The 15,910-nt window shown below is 41.4% G+C and overlaps 1 protein-coding gene across 1 annotated transcript in view; it reads left to right on the top strand.

Moving 5' to 3' along the window:
- Positions 1-15,910, top strand: part of SCN8A (sodium voltage-gated channel alpha subunit 8) — a 156,138-nt gene that overhangs the window by 27,610 nt on the left and 112,618 nt on the right. Inside the window, exons 6-9 of the mRNA XM_058433740.1 lie at positions 8,898-9,119; positions 10,465-10,528; positions 12,991-13,132; positions 15,644-15,850. Of these exons, the coding sequence (XP_058289723.1) occupies positions 8,898-9,119; positions 10,465-10,528; positions 12,991-13,132; positions 15,644-15,850 (635 nt within the window). The remainder of the gene's footprint in view (positions 1-8,897; positions 9,120-10,464; positions 10,529-12,990; positions 13,133-15,643; positions 15,851-15,910) is intronic.

Below are 15,910 nucleotides of genomic sequence, written 5' to 3'. Positions count from 1 at the left end.
GTGGCTGACTCAAAAATATCTCTCTTTTTAAAATTTATTTTTATTTTCTAGAGACAGAGTTTCACTCTGTTGCCCAGGCTAGAGTGGTATGATGACGGCTCACTGCAGCCTCGACTTCCAGGGCCCAAGCGATGCTTCCTTCTCAGCCTTTGGAGTAGCTGAGACCACAGGTGCACGCCATCACACCCAGCTCATTTTTAAAAAAACTTTTTTTGTAGAGACAGGGTCTCCCTATGCGTTGCCCAGCCTGGCTGCCAACTCCTGGGCTCAAGCAATCTTCCTGCATCAGCCTCCCAAAGTGCTGGGATTACAGGCGTGAACCACTGCATCTGGCCCAGAAATATTTCTTTTTCCCCTTTTTAACATTATCTCAATAGCAGATAGAGAGGGAAGCACAAAGATAGAATCCTGGAGAGGGCAGGACTGGAATGTGGTTTACGGAGAACCTCAAAGAAGGTAAATTCATCTTCACCACTTACAAATTTGGGGCATGGAGTTGGCCAGTAAATTAGTGCCCTACCAAAGATGAATTCCTATATTTTTAGCGATGGTAGCTGACTCCCTGTCAACCAAAGGCTGGGTGTCAGTTGAAGTATATATTTCTTGGCAAAAAACTACAACCTTAACTTACCAAGATTTAGTTCCTAGCCATTTTAAATCTGCTTAACAGAAAGCTCAGCTCATTCTCCAGACAGCCCCAGATAGCTCATTGATGGTGGCCTAACCCTTAGGCAAGCCCTGTCTTATTTTTTGAGGCATGTGGAGTGCCAAGTCTTTACTTTCATTTTTCCTATGGTCTCTCTCCTCCTCTGGCCCCTTTTAAATATGATCTTGTGTTTTCTGCTCACTTCCCTCAGCGTACTCTGCAAGGCATCTGTCTCTTTATGTTCTTGTGATCTCAAAACTTCTCTCCCAGAATTAAATTGGAAAGCTGTATTCTGTTCACTAACTAGGGCAGCAGATGCTATCTCTAGTCTAGCTCATAGCTTCTGTCTCTGTCTCTGCTATATGGTTAACTTTTGACCATGGCATTTCTGCAAGATAACTCTTGATTGGTGTCACGTTATTTATTCTTTGTATATTTCCTTAATATGTCACATTATTTATCCTTTATATATATATATCTGGAATATATGCAGTATCTAACACAGTGCCTGGCCCATAGTAGTGCTCCATAAATGATTGTAGTAGCAGCACTTATGATTATACAGAAGAAACCTAAGCCAATAGAAAGCGTTTGTATCAAGATTTAGACATCAGCTTCACAGTTTGAAATAGAGTCCCAGATTCCTATTTCTAGAAGCACCCCCAATTGAGCTGGCTTTGGGAGGCTAACTGGGGTGGAAAATAACATTAAGGGATAGTAAAGCCAATAATAGATCACTGTCGGTAAATGGCATATTTGGTTCTTGAATTAAAAGTGTGGCTCTCAATCTCAATCTTTTTGCTCCCGATTCTACCTTTTAGAGTTAGCAAGAGAAATCCAGTAATGAAGTTTCCCTCATGGGGAGTTTTCTCTCATCCCATAGGAAATTCTGAAATTGCTGATTATGCTTTCTCCCATAGAGGGCTGTTGTGCTATTCCTGCCTGCCTGCTATGCAGTCTCATTCCAAGGCGGGAGCACCAGTGTATGAGTCAGTGGATCGGGGCCATCTCTTGCTTGGAAGTATGTCATTTTGGTTCTTGTGTGGTAGAGCTGGCCCATGATTCCCCCTTAGTAAACACCATTGTTTTGTATACCAAGTTTTCTCATGGATCACTTCAGTGGAATTGTTGTTCTCTTTGTCTTCTCCTCTTCCCAGTTTGCTTATAGGCTATTGCCAAGGGTGCCAAAAATAGAATGGAAGTGAGAGCAACCACCGATCTGGAGCCTGCAAGGTCTCACAAAGCTCCCTGTGTATCATCTTCCTTTATGAGAGCTTTTCCTTTCCTAGAGCACTCACCCACCCCCAACCTGGGCTGATACTGTCCTTCCTCTTTGTGTCTTTGGTAGATATTCTGATTATGTCAGGGCCGCCAGGACTCCCGAAGATTGGACAGTAAGGTGCATCAGTTAGCTCTGCCCTTTTCTGTAAGAAATGCTTTGCTTTAGAGCTCTCTTGTAGTCAGAAAAGACCAAACCCACCTTCTGACCCTTTTACTTGACTTGACTTGGATACATACTATGCTTTCCGTTTTGCTGCAGAGGCGTCAACTTGGAGAACAGTGTACACAAGCTCTGTGCTAAAAGGGTCGGTTATAGAGGAGACCCTTTCTAAATTTTCTTTAGTCTGGAATTTGTCAGGTTCACCTTGACATTGAAATATTCTGCCTAAAAGTTTGTATGTCTTAAAACTTCGTTTTCGCTTTGTATTTGTCTGAGTCCCGCATAAAGTGAACTTCTAAGTGACTCTGTCAGAAGTTTCGTCCTCTGCATGCTTTGATCATGTGCCACAGGGCTGACATGCCCAAAGAAAGGGTGGGAATCTCGAAAGAGTTTCTCAGGTTTTTCTTAGACAGCGGCATTTAATAGTATAAGTATTAATAGAACTGGTTGGGAGAAACTCACTTGTCAGTTCCTTTTCATTTCTGTCATTTAAATGGCTGCCCCAAAGCACTGCTTATCTGCTGCTCATTAGCACTTATTTAATTTCATTCCACCTTCTTTAGAATTATACTTTCTTGATTATTTTTCTCTTGGCAATTTTATTTCTCAGCTCTCATTTCTGTTACTTTCACTCCTAACCAGTGGGATCAGACAGGAAGCAGGGAAAATGATAGGCCTTTCTTTTTCCCCTCCCAGTATTCACAAAGAAAGCATTTTCTTTAAACGTATACTTTGTGAATGTGGCAATTTCTGCTGCATAATGGGAGATATAAACTGTCGTTGTCTCTTTTAAACTATTCTGGTTATTCTCTTGCCTTTGTATTTCTCCTTTTCCCACATTGCTTCTTAGGAAAGATAAAGTTTAACAGTGGTCCTAAGTGAAAAAACACTAAATACTCACAGGATCCCACTGACCCATCTTTGAGAGCTAGTTTAGTTTTGGTCGCACTTTGTGACGTGAATCAGGTGTCGAGTAAGTAAATCTAGAGTCCCCCAATCTCTTTCAAATTACTGTTGCTCTAAAGAATCTTCAAGGACTGTCACTGTAGGCTGGGTGCAGTGGTACACACCTATAGTCCCAGCTAATCACGAGGCTGAGGCAGAGGGTCACTTGAGCCCAGGAGTTTGAGGCTGCATTGAGCTGTGACCACACCTGTGAGTAGCCACTGCCTTCCAACCTGGGCAGCATAGTGAGATCTTGTCTCTTAATGAATAAATAAATAAATAAATAAATAATAAATATTATCATGAGGATTGTAGTTGCAGCAGGAAAAGTCAACACAGCACTACTTTACCCCTATGCTTTGTCTGAACCCAAGCCTGACTCTGGGAACAGGGCAGTTGTTCTTTCCCTGGGTTGAGAACTGCTTGTTATTGCTACTGAGGCCTGTTCCAATATTAGCTTTGTAGGGGAATTAGCTCACATTGCTTCAAACCACTTAGATTTCTCAACCTGAGCTACAAACTAGGGAATATGAATTAGCTTCATTTGTTTATTTTATTTATACATATATATTTTTTGAGACGGAGTTTCACTGTTATCACCCAGGCTGGAGTGCAATGGCCCGATCTCAGCTCACTGCAACCTCCACCTCCTGGGTTCAAGCGATTCTCCTGCCTCAGCCTCCTGAGTAGCTAGGATTACAAGTGTGCACCACAGTGCCCAGCTAATTTTTGTATTTTTAGTAGAGATTGGGTTTCACCATGTTGGCCAGGCTGGTCTTGAACTCATGACCTCAGGTGATCCACCCACCTTGGCCTCCCAAAGTGCTGAGATTACAAGTGTGAGCCACCGGGCCTGGCAAATTAACTTTATTTATAATCTGGCCATCCAGTGGTGGAAGACTTTGACCCCAATATGCTTGACTGATTTTTCTGGACATAGCACATAGGCAGGCATTGTTCATTTGTTCAAAGGATTCCTGGGCATTGTGAAATGTGACAGGAGATTCAGAGATACCTTTGGACATAAAGTAGAATTCTTCACCTGCTTCTTAAAATTCCTTTAATATCCAGCTTTCCGTCTTGTCACTGACCATTCTCTACATTGAATACAGCTGTCTTTTCTTAGCCTATGGTAAATGTATTAACTGTTTCTACTCAGACACATACCAAAGCGAGCTAATGTTAGCCTTTTCCAAGAGTTCTCGCTGTCCAATTTGCCCCCACGTGGCTTCTGTTGCACACTCTGTTGTGTAGGAGTCTTTTGAAGAAGCATTCTGCTGTTTTGGATAATTGGTTTTCAGTCAGTATCTTGCTTGTTCTGGAATGTGATGTTGTGAGCCAATAGAATAAAAAGACAGTGTCTCTGTACAGCCAGAATGATGGCATTCTACATTCCGGCTTGTGTCAGGTCAGGAATTCTACTAACAACTTTTTGCCTTTATTGACAGGTGTTGATGGTACGAGGGAGCGCTTTCAGGCAGTCACAGCTGGCAAGACTGTAGAGCTTGAGCTTAGGAAATGAATTGATGGCATCATCTCCATAAATTGGCATTGATGTCTGCAAATATGGCCATTTGCAATTTATCCTAATGCAAAGAAGAAGAGTCTTGGCTGAGACCAATGTATAGTTCAGTGACTGTTTATTATTTAATATTGCTGTGTGATCACGTGCCTTCCTTTACCTGAAAACGTGAAGCCACATCACCTTTCTTCTTCTTTTTCCTTTGCCTTCTCATTTTCTCTTGGTGATCTGGATGGGAATCTTGGAGAGTAAACTTTTTAGATGGCTGTAGTTAGTGTTATTTAGTGATTATCCTTGCTTAATTAAGATTTGTTTATCTGACCCGCTGTGAAGTATAAGCAGCTGAATACCATTTCCAATTAAGTTTCTACTTTAAACATCTTGAAAGCTAACTCACCAGTGAGATGATCTAAGTCCCAGACTTCAAAGCTGAGGCTTGAAACAGTGTCTTTTTAGCTTCCTTGACTCATGTTTACACATTTCTTTAGCAATAACATCTGGTTTATGGAGAAGAGATGTTAAACCAACTGATTGTGAGCATTTGGGTCCATCTCCAGGAAAGTGAATTCCATGCAGGCTTGGCATATCAGATTAGTTGGGGTCATCTCTGGTTGTAAGTAGCAGGACACAGGAATAATTCAGGGAACCCAAGGGCTGGAATGCACTTGTCCTTCTGGGAATGCAGAGCCAGAAAGCCACGGGTACAAGGAAGTACTTTGTCTCCCTCTCTCTTCTCTCCATGTGTCCGTTTCTCTCTCAGCATACTAACTTCCTTTACTGCTCAGTCACATCTTAATATGATGACAGGATGTGGCTACCACTTAGCTTCCAAATTTATTTATTACCATTCTCACCACATGAAAAGATTACTTAACTGTCTCTTTTCCTGTTCCAAATTCCTGTAGGAAAGGATCTGGATTTAGGTCAGATGTCCACCCAGACATCTGCAACTACTGAGAGAAGGTGACCTTGTACAGACATGGCTGTCGAGAGCTCCTTCTTAAGGAACAGGGGATAGTTGGAGCTCATGGCCTAGAATTTCCACTTATATGGGCCTGGAACTGTCAAAGAGTTCCCAACCCAGGAAAATCAGATTCTACTCATGCTAAAATTGTATGCTTTTCAAATTATTTACTTACAAACTCAGTGGTTTGGCTATTTTGTAGTATTATACTCTTGTTACTAATACAAAGGACAACTTACAGTTCATTTCTCAATTCGGTAAAATAGCAATGGTACAGTCCTTTAACAGTCATCTGGTGTTTGGAAAGGTGATTGTCTGAATCGTCTGGAGAGATGGCTGTATAGGCTTCATAAAAAAGTCCAGGAAAAAGAAACTGTACAACCATTTTTAGTGACCCATTCAAGTATTATTTTTTAAATCAGTCTTTGACTTTGAAAACAGTAAACTTGCATAATTTTAGAAGCCTAGGATTGAATTATTGACTCAATATAGGCCCACTCCAACCCAGTCAAAATATAATAAGGACTTCTCTGTTCCTTAGCAACTAAATGGAAATAAATTCCATTACACTGGAACAATTTTTACTTCTTGATGGCTGCCTTCTACTTTATTCCACCAGTACCTTCTTACCTAGCTGTGCGATTATGATACGATTTCCCAGGGCCTTAGGTTTAAAAGATAGTTTGAAATTTCAATTACGTAATCTCAAACAAATGAACATCTCTGCCTTATTTTGAAAGACTTTTAGAGAAGATTCTTCAGCTTCTCCACCACTGCCCACTGCTATGTAGTGGTGTGTTTATCCATGTTCTGTAGATGAGAAAATGAGACTCTGAGAAGTAACCTTAAATTTGATTTGAAACACAATAGGTCATTAGTAGTGACTGAGCCAGGGCCAGAATACCAGCTTTCTGATTCCCTGTCTGATGCTCTTTCTGCACAGCCCTGTGAGGAGAAAAATAATCAGATTATAAATGCTTTGTTTCCTGGAGCCCAAGCAGGCTCTTCATAATCCCTTTGTGGCCACAGTCTCCATGGAAGGCTCACTCTAAGAAAGCACAGGACTCTGCATACTTTATCTCTACAGTCTACCTCTTGGCTCTTTTTTCTTTAATTCCTCTTAGATCCCTTTTAAGATATTTGTGTAAGAGGAGAGAACTTTCTCATTCATTTACTCTCCCAATAAAAATTTATTAAGTGGCTGCCTTTGTGCCAGGTCCTGTGCTAGGCAGAGCATCCATTTCTATTATTGGACTCAGAAAATTCTATTGGGCTCGACTTTGAAAAGTCTAGGTGATTACCTGCAAAATACAGCAAAAGAAGAATCATGTCCATACCACTCATTAGATCACCATTATATGAGGTTAGCCCTGAGCAGTGCCGTTTTCCCAATCATGTCCCTTTGAGGAGGGTACCATACGTAGAATAGTGATAACAAGTGTTGAGTGCCAGCTATGTGCCAGGAACTTTACTAGGTACTTTATATAAATTATCTATTTAAACCTAACAACAACCCAATGAGGTTGGTATTGTAAATCCATTTTTATAGATGAGTAGACTGAGGTTCAGACAATAATGGTCAACATTTGACTCATTTGCTATGTACTAAATGCTTTGTCAAGTTTTGTTTTTTTGTTTTGTTTTGTTTTGTTTTGTTTTGTTGTTGTTTTGTTTTTGAGACAGAGTCCTGTTCTGTTGACCAGGCTGGGGTGCAGTGGCGCAATCTTGGCTCACTGGAACCTCCGCCCCTCCACCAGGTTCAAGTGGTTCTCCCGCCTTAGCCTCCCACAGTAGCTGGGATTACAGGCGTATGCCACCATACCTGGCTAATTTTTGTATTTTTAGTAGAGACGGGGTTTCACCGTGTTGGCCAGGCTGGTCTTGAACTCCGGACGTCAGGTGATCCACCTACCTTGGCCTCCCAAAGTGCTGGGATTACAGGCGTGAGCCACTGCACCCAGCTGCTTCGTCAAGTGTTTTATATGAACCACACTTAATCCTCACAGCAGCCCTATGATACTCAACTATAATTTTCCCTACTTTAAAGATGAAAAAACTGAGATTCTGAGAGGTTAGAAGGCGTATTGCGTAGGTCGGACAAGTAAGCGGCATAATTTAGTTAAGATTAGTGATTACCTACCCAGCCACACCCTTCAAAGCCAGGATGAGGATTCCCTTGAATTTCAGTTCAGTGGTCTTGCCTTCAGAAATGAGCAGGGATGAGAGTCTTCCTGAGGCCTGTGTGTTAAGGCTTAGCGCCTGCCTCTTGCTCATCCTGCTGCACTGGCTACCAAGAGTGCTCAGTGCTTTGTTGGCCGTATCCTATGGATAGCCTGATATCTGGGCACATAAAGACTCATTTGGACCCAAAAAGCATGAACCTACAACCATATTTTTCTGTGTCTTCTGTCACTGATCTCTCCGTGTGCAATTAAGAAATACACCTTCAGTCTGCATTTGAGCCAGTGTCTTACATTTAAACTTAAAATTAAAAAATTTTTAATGTTTTTGTTTTTAATTTGGGACAGAAAAAAGATCGTTGTAGAAAGCAGGGAATATATGTGATACAGAAAAAGTATATTTTTAAATGGAAAAAGACAAAGTATAAATACTGGATTAATAATAACCTTTTCAATACCTTGGCATTTCCAGAATGCTTGGGAAAATATTATTGTACCTTCTCACTTATTATTGGCTTTTAAACTTCCCAGTGGTTTTCTTTCTAACCTGGAGGCCTCCTCAATTCCTAATTTTTCCATTTGTTTCTTTGACAAATATTTACTAAATACCTACTGTGGGCTAGGCACTATAGATACAGCTGTGAACAAGATAGATGTAAAAAATCAATTATAACCATGACAAATGCTACAGAAGAAAGTATAAGATGCTACTGAAACACTAGTAACAATGGGGAGGGAGAAGAGTTGCAAAGTCAGAGAAGGCTTTCTGGAAGAATTGACGTTTAAACTGGGCCTTGAAGGATGAGTAGGATTTAGGCACAGAGGACAAGATAATATAGCAGGAAGCATTCCAGGCAGAAGGAGCAGCAGGTATGAAGGCCCTACGGCAAGTAAGAGCTGGGCTTGTATGAGGAACTAAAAAGTAGTCAGAGACGGGAAAGTGTTCCCAGGAAGAAAGGAGCCACACGTTGTTGGTAGAAGAACCTTTCTTTTGCTTTTTAAGATGTATTCACTTAAAAATGGATACTTCTGGAATATTGATAATTTTGCTGACCTATTTATTATTCTTGTGGTATAAAGTGGCCATATTTCAAGAGTGGTGCTGTGGGGAGGAGTAGCAGCCAGTGGCTAAGAGGGAGGCTTGGGGAGGTGGGGAGGGCTTTGAGGTGCCTCTGATTCCGGGGATTCTGTCTCCTCAGGCCTGAAGACAATTGTGGGTGCCCTGATTCAGTCTGTGAAGAAACTGTCAGATGTGATGATCCTGACGGTGTTCTGCCTGAGTGTTTTTGCCTTGATCGGACTGCAGCTGTTCATGGGGAACCTTCGAAACAAGTGTGTTGTGTGGCCCATAAACTTCAACGAGAGCTATCTTGAAAATGGCACCAAAGGCTTTGATTGGGAAGAGTATATCAACAATAAAAGTAGGTAGCCTATTCTCTGCAAGAGGAATAGGAAAAGTCTATTCCTAGTTCACATGGTCAGAAGCTACCACAGGGCTTAAAAAAGTAGTTGGAGGCCAGGCGCGGTGGCTCACTCCTGTAATCCCAGCACTTTGGGAGGCTGAGGCGGGTGGATCGCCTGAGATCGGGAGTTTGAGACCAGCCTGACCAACATGGAGAAACCCTCTCTCTACTAAAAATACAAAATTAGCCAGGCGTGGTGGCACATGCCTGTAATCCCAGCTACTCGGGAGGCTGAGGCAGGAGAATCGCTTGAACCCGGGAGGCGGAGGTTGCGGTGAACCGAGATCACTCCATTGTACTCCAGCCTGGGTGGGCAACAAGAACAAAACTCCATCTCAAAAAAAAAAAAAAAAAAGAGTAGTTGGAGCTGGAAAGGAATGGCAGTGCTACTAGAACTAGCCTTGTAAAATTATTCCTTTCCTCGACGTAGGACTGTGTTCAGAAGCTCTCAAACATCAGCCCTCTCTCCCTTTTTCACATGTACCCCTAAACTTTTGCTTTGAAATTCAGGCTTAGAAGCTTGATAAAAATTATTTTTTTCCCTAGCTGAGTTACTTGGGATATTTACACATTTAGTCCAGAATGTATCTGTGGAACTCAAATTTTCTCAATACTACTAAGACTGTCGCAGTCGGTCCAGTCTAGGGAATCAGGTGATCTCCAAGGCACTATTCAATCCTGTTACAGTTGAGGAGTTTTACTCATTTTATTTGAGGAACCAAAGGAAAATTTGATGTAGTGATACTTCTTTAGACTCATGAAAAAGTTAGCAATGTAACTATTAGTCATTCCTAAGAAAATAAAGTCAGTTTAGTAACCATAAGAAAGTGTTGCAAAGGAGATTTCGGAGACATATGCTGGAAAGGAAAACATGCCTTGTAATTTAAAATAGAACCTAGTATCTAGTGACCAATGAGCTCTAAAATATCTTTGATAAAGACACGTTGTAAGGATAGAAGAATACAGTGGTATAAAGGGGTGTAGAACTCAGAAAACTTACTTTTAGGCCCCTTTGATTCAAGTACCAGAATCTGGCATATAGATTTGAAGTATGAATGGAAGTTGGGTATCTGTGAAAACTATATTGCATCAAGAACTTTGGGGTAGCACTTTTAATTTGTAAATATATATAAGAAAATCATTAATGGGAAAGAATTCTTATCAGCTGTCATAGCTGTTGGAAAAGATTTATGAGCTAAAATCAATAACTGTTTCTGCTGGGGCTAGTTAGGAACAGTGTAACCTTATTCTCTCATTCACTTAAATCTGCCTGTTCATTTCCTGCCTCTTCAAACTTTTCTAGCAAATTTCTACATAGTTCCTGGCATGCTGGAACCTTTACTCTGTGGAAACAGTTCTGATGCTGGGTAAGTGGCTCACCTAGTTTTATTCTCTTTCCTTAAAATAATGTACCTATTATTAGTTGGGTCAAAATAGGCAATATGTTTACTTTTCTTTGTGCTCAAGTAGTAGAACTTGGAATTGCATCTGACCTATCAGTTAGCATAGATTTTCTTTGTTTCACATTTGTCCATCTAAAGTTGACATTTCACTAGTAAGTGACTGTGCTTGTAGTCTCAAGCCAAAATGAAAGAATCTAAGGATAAAATCAATAACACCAGATAGCTTACCTGCCTCTTGGGGACTCTTCTCATCCTATAGTACAATAGAGAGTAAAGATACCATCTTAGTGATAGTTATGGATCCAAGGATGACCCAAAATATGCTTGACCTGACAGCATAGAGGAGGAAAAAGGGTAGCAACATAGTATTTGAGTCCTGATCCTGATACTTCCTGTCCTAAGACCTTTGGCAAGCCATTTAACTTACCTGAGCCTTGGTGTTTTTCATCCATAAAATGGATTTATTTAATAAGCCATGCTCTCTCTTGCTCACAGGGTTACTGTAAGGATCCACTTACATTACATGAAAGTGCTTAGGGCTAATATCCAGAATCTGCAATGAACTCAAACAAATTTACAAGAAAAAAACAAACAACCCCATCAAAAAGTGGGCAAAGGACATGAACAGACACTTCTCAAAAGAAGACATTTATGCAGCCAAAAAACACATGAAAAAATGCTCGTCATCACTGGCCATCAGAGAAATGCAAATCAAAACCACAGTGAGATACCATCTCACACCAGTTAGAATGGCCATCATTAAAAAGTCAGGAAACAACAGGTGCTGGAGAGGATGTGGAGAAATAGGAACACTTTTACACTGTTGGTGGGACTGTAAACTAGTTCAACCATTATGGAAGTCAGTGTGGCAATTCCTCAGGGATCTAGAACTAGAAATACCATTTGACCCAGCCATCCCTTTACTGGGTATATACCCAAAGGACTATAAATCATGCTGCTATAAAGACACATGCACACGTATGTTTATTGCAGCACTATTCACAATAGCAAAGAGTTGGAACCAACCCAAATGTCCAACAACGATAGACTGGATTAAGAAAATGTGGCACATATACACCATGGAATACCATGCAGCCATAAAAAATGATGAGTTCATGTCCTTTGTAGGGACGTGGATGAAACTAGAAAACATCATTCTCAGTAAACTATCGCAAGGACAAAAAACAAACACTGCATATTCTCACTCATAGGTGGGAATTGAACAATGAGAACTCATGGACACAGGAAGGGGAACATCACACTCTAGGGACTGTTGTGGGGTGGGAGGAGGGGGGAGGGACAGCATTAGGAGATATACCTAACGCTAAATGACGAGTTAATGGGTGCAGCAAAACAACATGGCACATGGATACATATGTAACAAACCTGCACATTGTGCACATGTACCCTAAAACCTAAAGTATAATAATAAAAAAAGAAAAAGAAAAAAAAAAGGAAAGTGCTTTGTAAACAGAGGGCTTTATAAATGTAGGGTGGTAGTGTCATTTTTCAGAGTATATTGGTCCTCTAAGAACTTGTGTTTTAACATGACCACAATGTCTAGAAATCCATTTAATTTCTGTATTAAAGTAGACTACTAGAGATTACATTGAAAGAAATATGAGATGAATCTAAAAGCAGGAGAAATGGTGTAACTGAGGTAACTGAAATCCCCCTTATGACTTAGGTTGTCACAATGAATGTAAAGAAAACAAACGATTAAGAGGAATTTCTGGCCAGGCGCGGTGGCTCATGTATGTAATCCCAGCACTTTGGGAGGCCGGGGCAGGCAGATCACGAGGTCAGGAGTTCAAGACCAGCCAGGCCAACACAGTGAAACCCCATCTCTACTAAAAATACAAAAATTAGCCAGACGTGGTGGCAGGTGCCTGTAATCCCAGCTACTCAGGAGGCTGAGGCAGGAGAATCGCTTGAACCCAGAAGGCAGAGATTGCAGTGACCCGAGATCATGCCATGGCACTCTAGCCTGGGTGACAGAGCTAGACTCCATCTCAAAAAAAAAAAAAAAAAAAAAAGAGGAACTTCTAGCCGTTTGTCATTTGGGATATTAGCTAAGTTAAATTTGATTGAATTGCACATCGATATGAATCTAGAACAGTACTTCTCACACTTTGGCATGCATAAGAATCACCTGGCATACCTCTTAAAAATGCAGATTCATAGATCCCATATCCAGAACTTTTAATTCCTAGATTTGGGTAAGGATGCAGGAATCTGCATTTTTAAAGACCATGCCAGGTGATTCTGATCCTAGGCTGTCCCCAGAAGTTGGCTAGCTGCTTATTTCCTTCTTCTTTTTCTTCCAGTTTGTTGGCCTGGCTCTATCAATGGTTATTTATTATCTCCAAGGTCATGGCTGAGTGGAATTATGCTGAAAAGTCCTGAACTTCCCTTTCTTTCTTTAGGCAATGCCCAGAGGGATACCAGTGTATGAAAGCAGGAAGGAACCCCAACTATGGTTACACAAGCTTTGACACTTTCAGCTGGGCCTTCTTGGCATTATTTCGCCTTATGACCCAGGATTATTGGGAAAACTTGTATCAATTGGTGAGTAATACCTCTTTTCCTTTGGCCATAGAGTTTGCATGAGCATATATGGGGTTGGGGACATTCTGTGTGAGAGACATTTAGTGAAGACATCATACAAGATCTAACTGTTGTGTTTCCCACAGGCAGCTGGTTTTTGATATTAAGTGAATTCTCTCAGTTCTCATCCCTGTCTCTTGAATGCTCAGTCATGTATAGCTGTAGACTCTTAACAGCCTTGATGGCCTCTTGTCTGGCCTGAGAATCTGCTATCTCTGTCTACTTCCTATTGTTCATCCTCTGTAGCATGTCTCCTTTTGGATATTTGGGGTTAGGGTTTTTTTTTTTGTTTTGTCTTGTTTTGTTTTTGAGGTAGGTACTACAGGCATGTACCACCACACCTAGCTAATATTTCTACTTTTTGGAAAGTTGGGGTTTCACTCTGTTGCCCAGGCTGGTCTTGCAACTTCTGGCCTCAAGTGATCCTCCCACTGTGGCCTCCCAAAGTGCTGGAATTACAGGCGTGAGCCACCATTAGGGCTTCTGTTTCAGAAAAATTAAACAACTCCTTGTGCAAAGCACTATATAGGTGGAATTTCCATAAGGACTTTGGAGTATAAATATATCAACATTTTTGAGATTTGTAACACATTTGGACTTGTTCAAGCAGGTTGTACAGATAAAAATAAGGTCAGTAACATTCTGTTGGGCTACACTGGTGACTCTGGACAAGTCATTTAACTTTGCTGGTTGTAATGAAGCTAGTGTAAGTGATTGCTAAGTGTCTTACAGCTTAGAAATTTTATGACAGTCCATTGTTTTCTCTTTGTGTCATTTGGTGATACTAGTTACTTTGAAAATGAAAAACATGTCCTCTTAGGCATGAAGGACCCTCTTTAAGGGAAGTTTCTAGTTCAAATATCTGAGTTAATTCTTACCTTTCTGTTGCACAACCTAGAGTTCCCTCAGGTTGAATGTTTCTCATGAAATCTTTGTGATTGATGCTGTTTTTTTTTTTTTCTTTTTTTTTTCTTTTTTTTTGAGACAGAGTCTTGCTCTGTTGCCCAGGCTGATGTGCAGAGGCGCAATCTCAGCTCACTGCAGTCTCCAAACAATTCTCCTGCCTCAGCCTCCCGAGTAGCTGGGATTACAGGCATGATGCACCCAGCTAATTTTTGTATTTTTAATAGAGACGGGGTTTCACCATGTTGGTTGGCCAGGCTCGTCTCGAACTCTTGACCTCAGGTGATTCACCTGTCTTGGCCTCCCAAAGTGCTGGGATTACAGGTGCGAGCCACCGTGCCTGGCCCATTTTGTGGTTAACAGAATAAAGATGAAAACTCTGTAATAGTGGGTTGCATGTACATAACCTAAAACCTAGTTTCCTTCTGCCTTTTTTTAACCTCCCCACTATCCTTTATGTCATATTGTCATATCCTTTTAAAACTCATCCTATTGCAAAAGAATAAGGAAGGGTGTCACTTAAGATGGGGATTTCCTGGCCGGACACAGTGGCTCATGCCTGTAATCCCAGTACTTTGGGAGGCCGAGGCAGGTGGATCACTTGAGGCCAGGAGTTCAAGACCAACCTGGCAAACATGGTGAAACCACATCTCTACTAAAAATACAAAAATTAGCTGGGCATGGTGGCGCATGCCTGTAATCCCAGCTACTTGGGAGGCTGAGGTGGGAGAATTGCTTGAACCTGGGAGGCGGAGGTTGCAGTGAGCTGAGATCATGCCACTGCGCTCCAGCCTGGGTGACAGAGCAAGACTCAATCTAAAAAAAAATAAAATAAAAAAAAAAAGATGGGGCCGGGCGTGGTGGCTCACACCTATAATCCCAGCACTTTGGGAGGCTGAGGCAGGTAGATCACGAGGTCAGGAGTTCAAGACCAGCCTGGCCAACATAGTGAAACCCCGTCTCTACTAAAAATACAAAAAATTAGCTGGGCATGGTAGTGGGCACCTGTAATCCCAGCTACTCGGGAGGCTGAGGCAGGAGAATCGCTTGAACCCAGGAGGCAGAGGTTGGAGTGAGCTGAGATCGCGCCATTGCACTCCAGCCTGGGCGATAGTGTGACACTCCATCTCAAAAAAGAAAAAAAAAAAAAGATGAGATTTCCTGCAGCTTGGACCTGATTTCAGAGACATAATTTGTCTGTTAATGCTATTTGAGGATCCATAGATAAATAAGCTGCTGTCTTGTATTCTTTTCTTTGTACTTGTCTTAGCCCAAAATCAAACTTTTTTTATGAAAGGAGTGTATAGGGAATATTTAGAAATGAGAGGGGATTTTTTTGTCACAATGGTTGGGAGATAACTACTGCCATTTAATATGAGTTGAGGATAAGTGAAACCATTCAACCATTGGGAGTACCAAGTGCCCACAATAGGAAGGAGTACTGCACAAGAAAACACAGTCCTGTACAAAATGCAAATAGTGCCCTTACAGAGGAACTTGGCCCATTAGCTGTTTTCAGCCTGGTTCATTTGGTACAAGTGACTCAGAAAATGGCCTTTGTCTTTGCAGACGTTACGAGCAGCTGGGAAAACATACATGATCTTCTTCGTCTTGGTCATCTTTGTGGGTTCTTTCTATCTGGTGAACTTGATCTTGGCTGTGGTGGCCATGGCTTATGAAGAACAGAATCAGGCAACACTGGAGGAGGCAGAACAAAAAGAGGCTGAATTTAAAGCAATGTTGGAGCAACTTAAGAAGCAACAGGAAGAGGCACAGGTTGGTGATGAATTCTTTGCAACAGACCTTCCTACCAGATCATGGTGACTAAGGCCCCAT

This window comes from Hylobates moloch, unplaced genomic scaffold (genome assembly GCF_009828535.3).
Source record: "Hylobates moloch isolate HMO894 unplaced genomic scaffold, HMol_V3 SCAFFOLD_22, whole genome shotgun sequence".
Lineage (NCBI taxonomy): Eukaryota > Metazoa > Chordata > Mammalia > Primates > Hylobatidae > Hylobates > Hylobates moloch.
The sequence above is the reverse complement of the archived record's forward strand: the minus strand, read 5'-3'. Positions and strand labels throughout refer to the sequence as shown.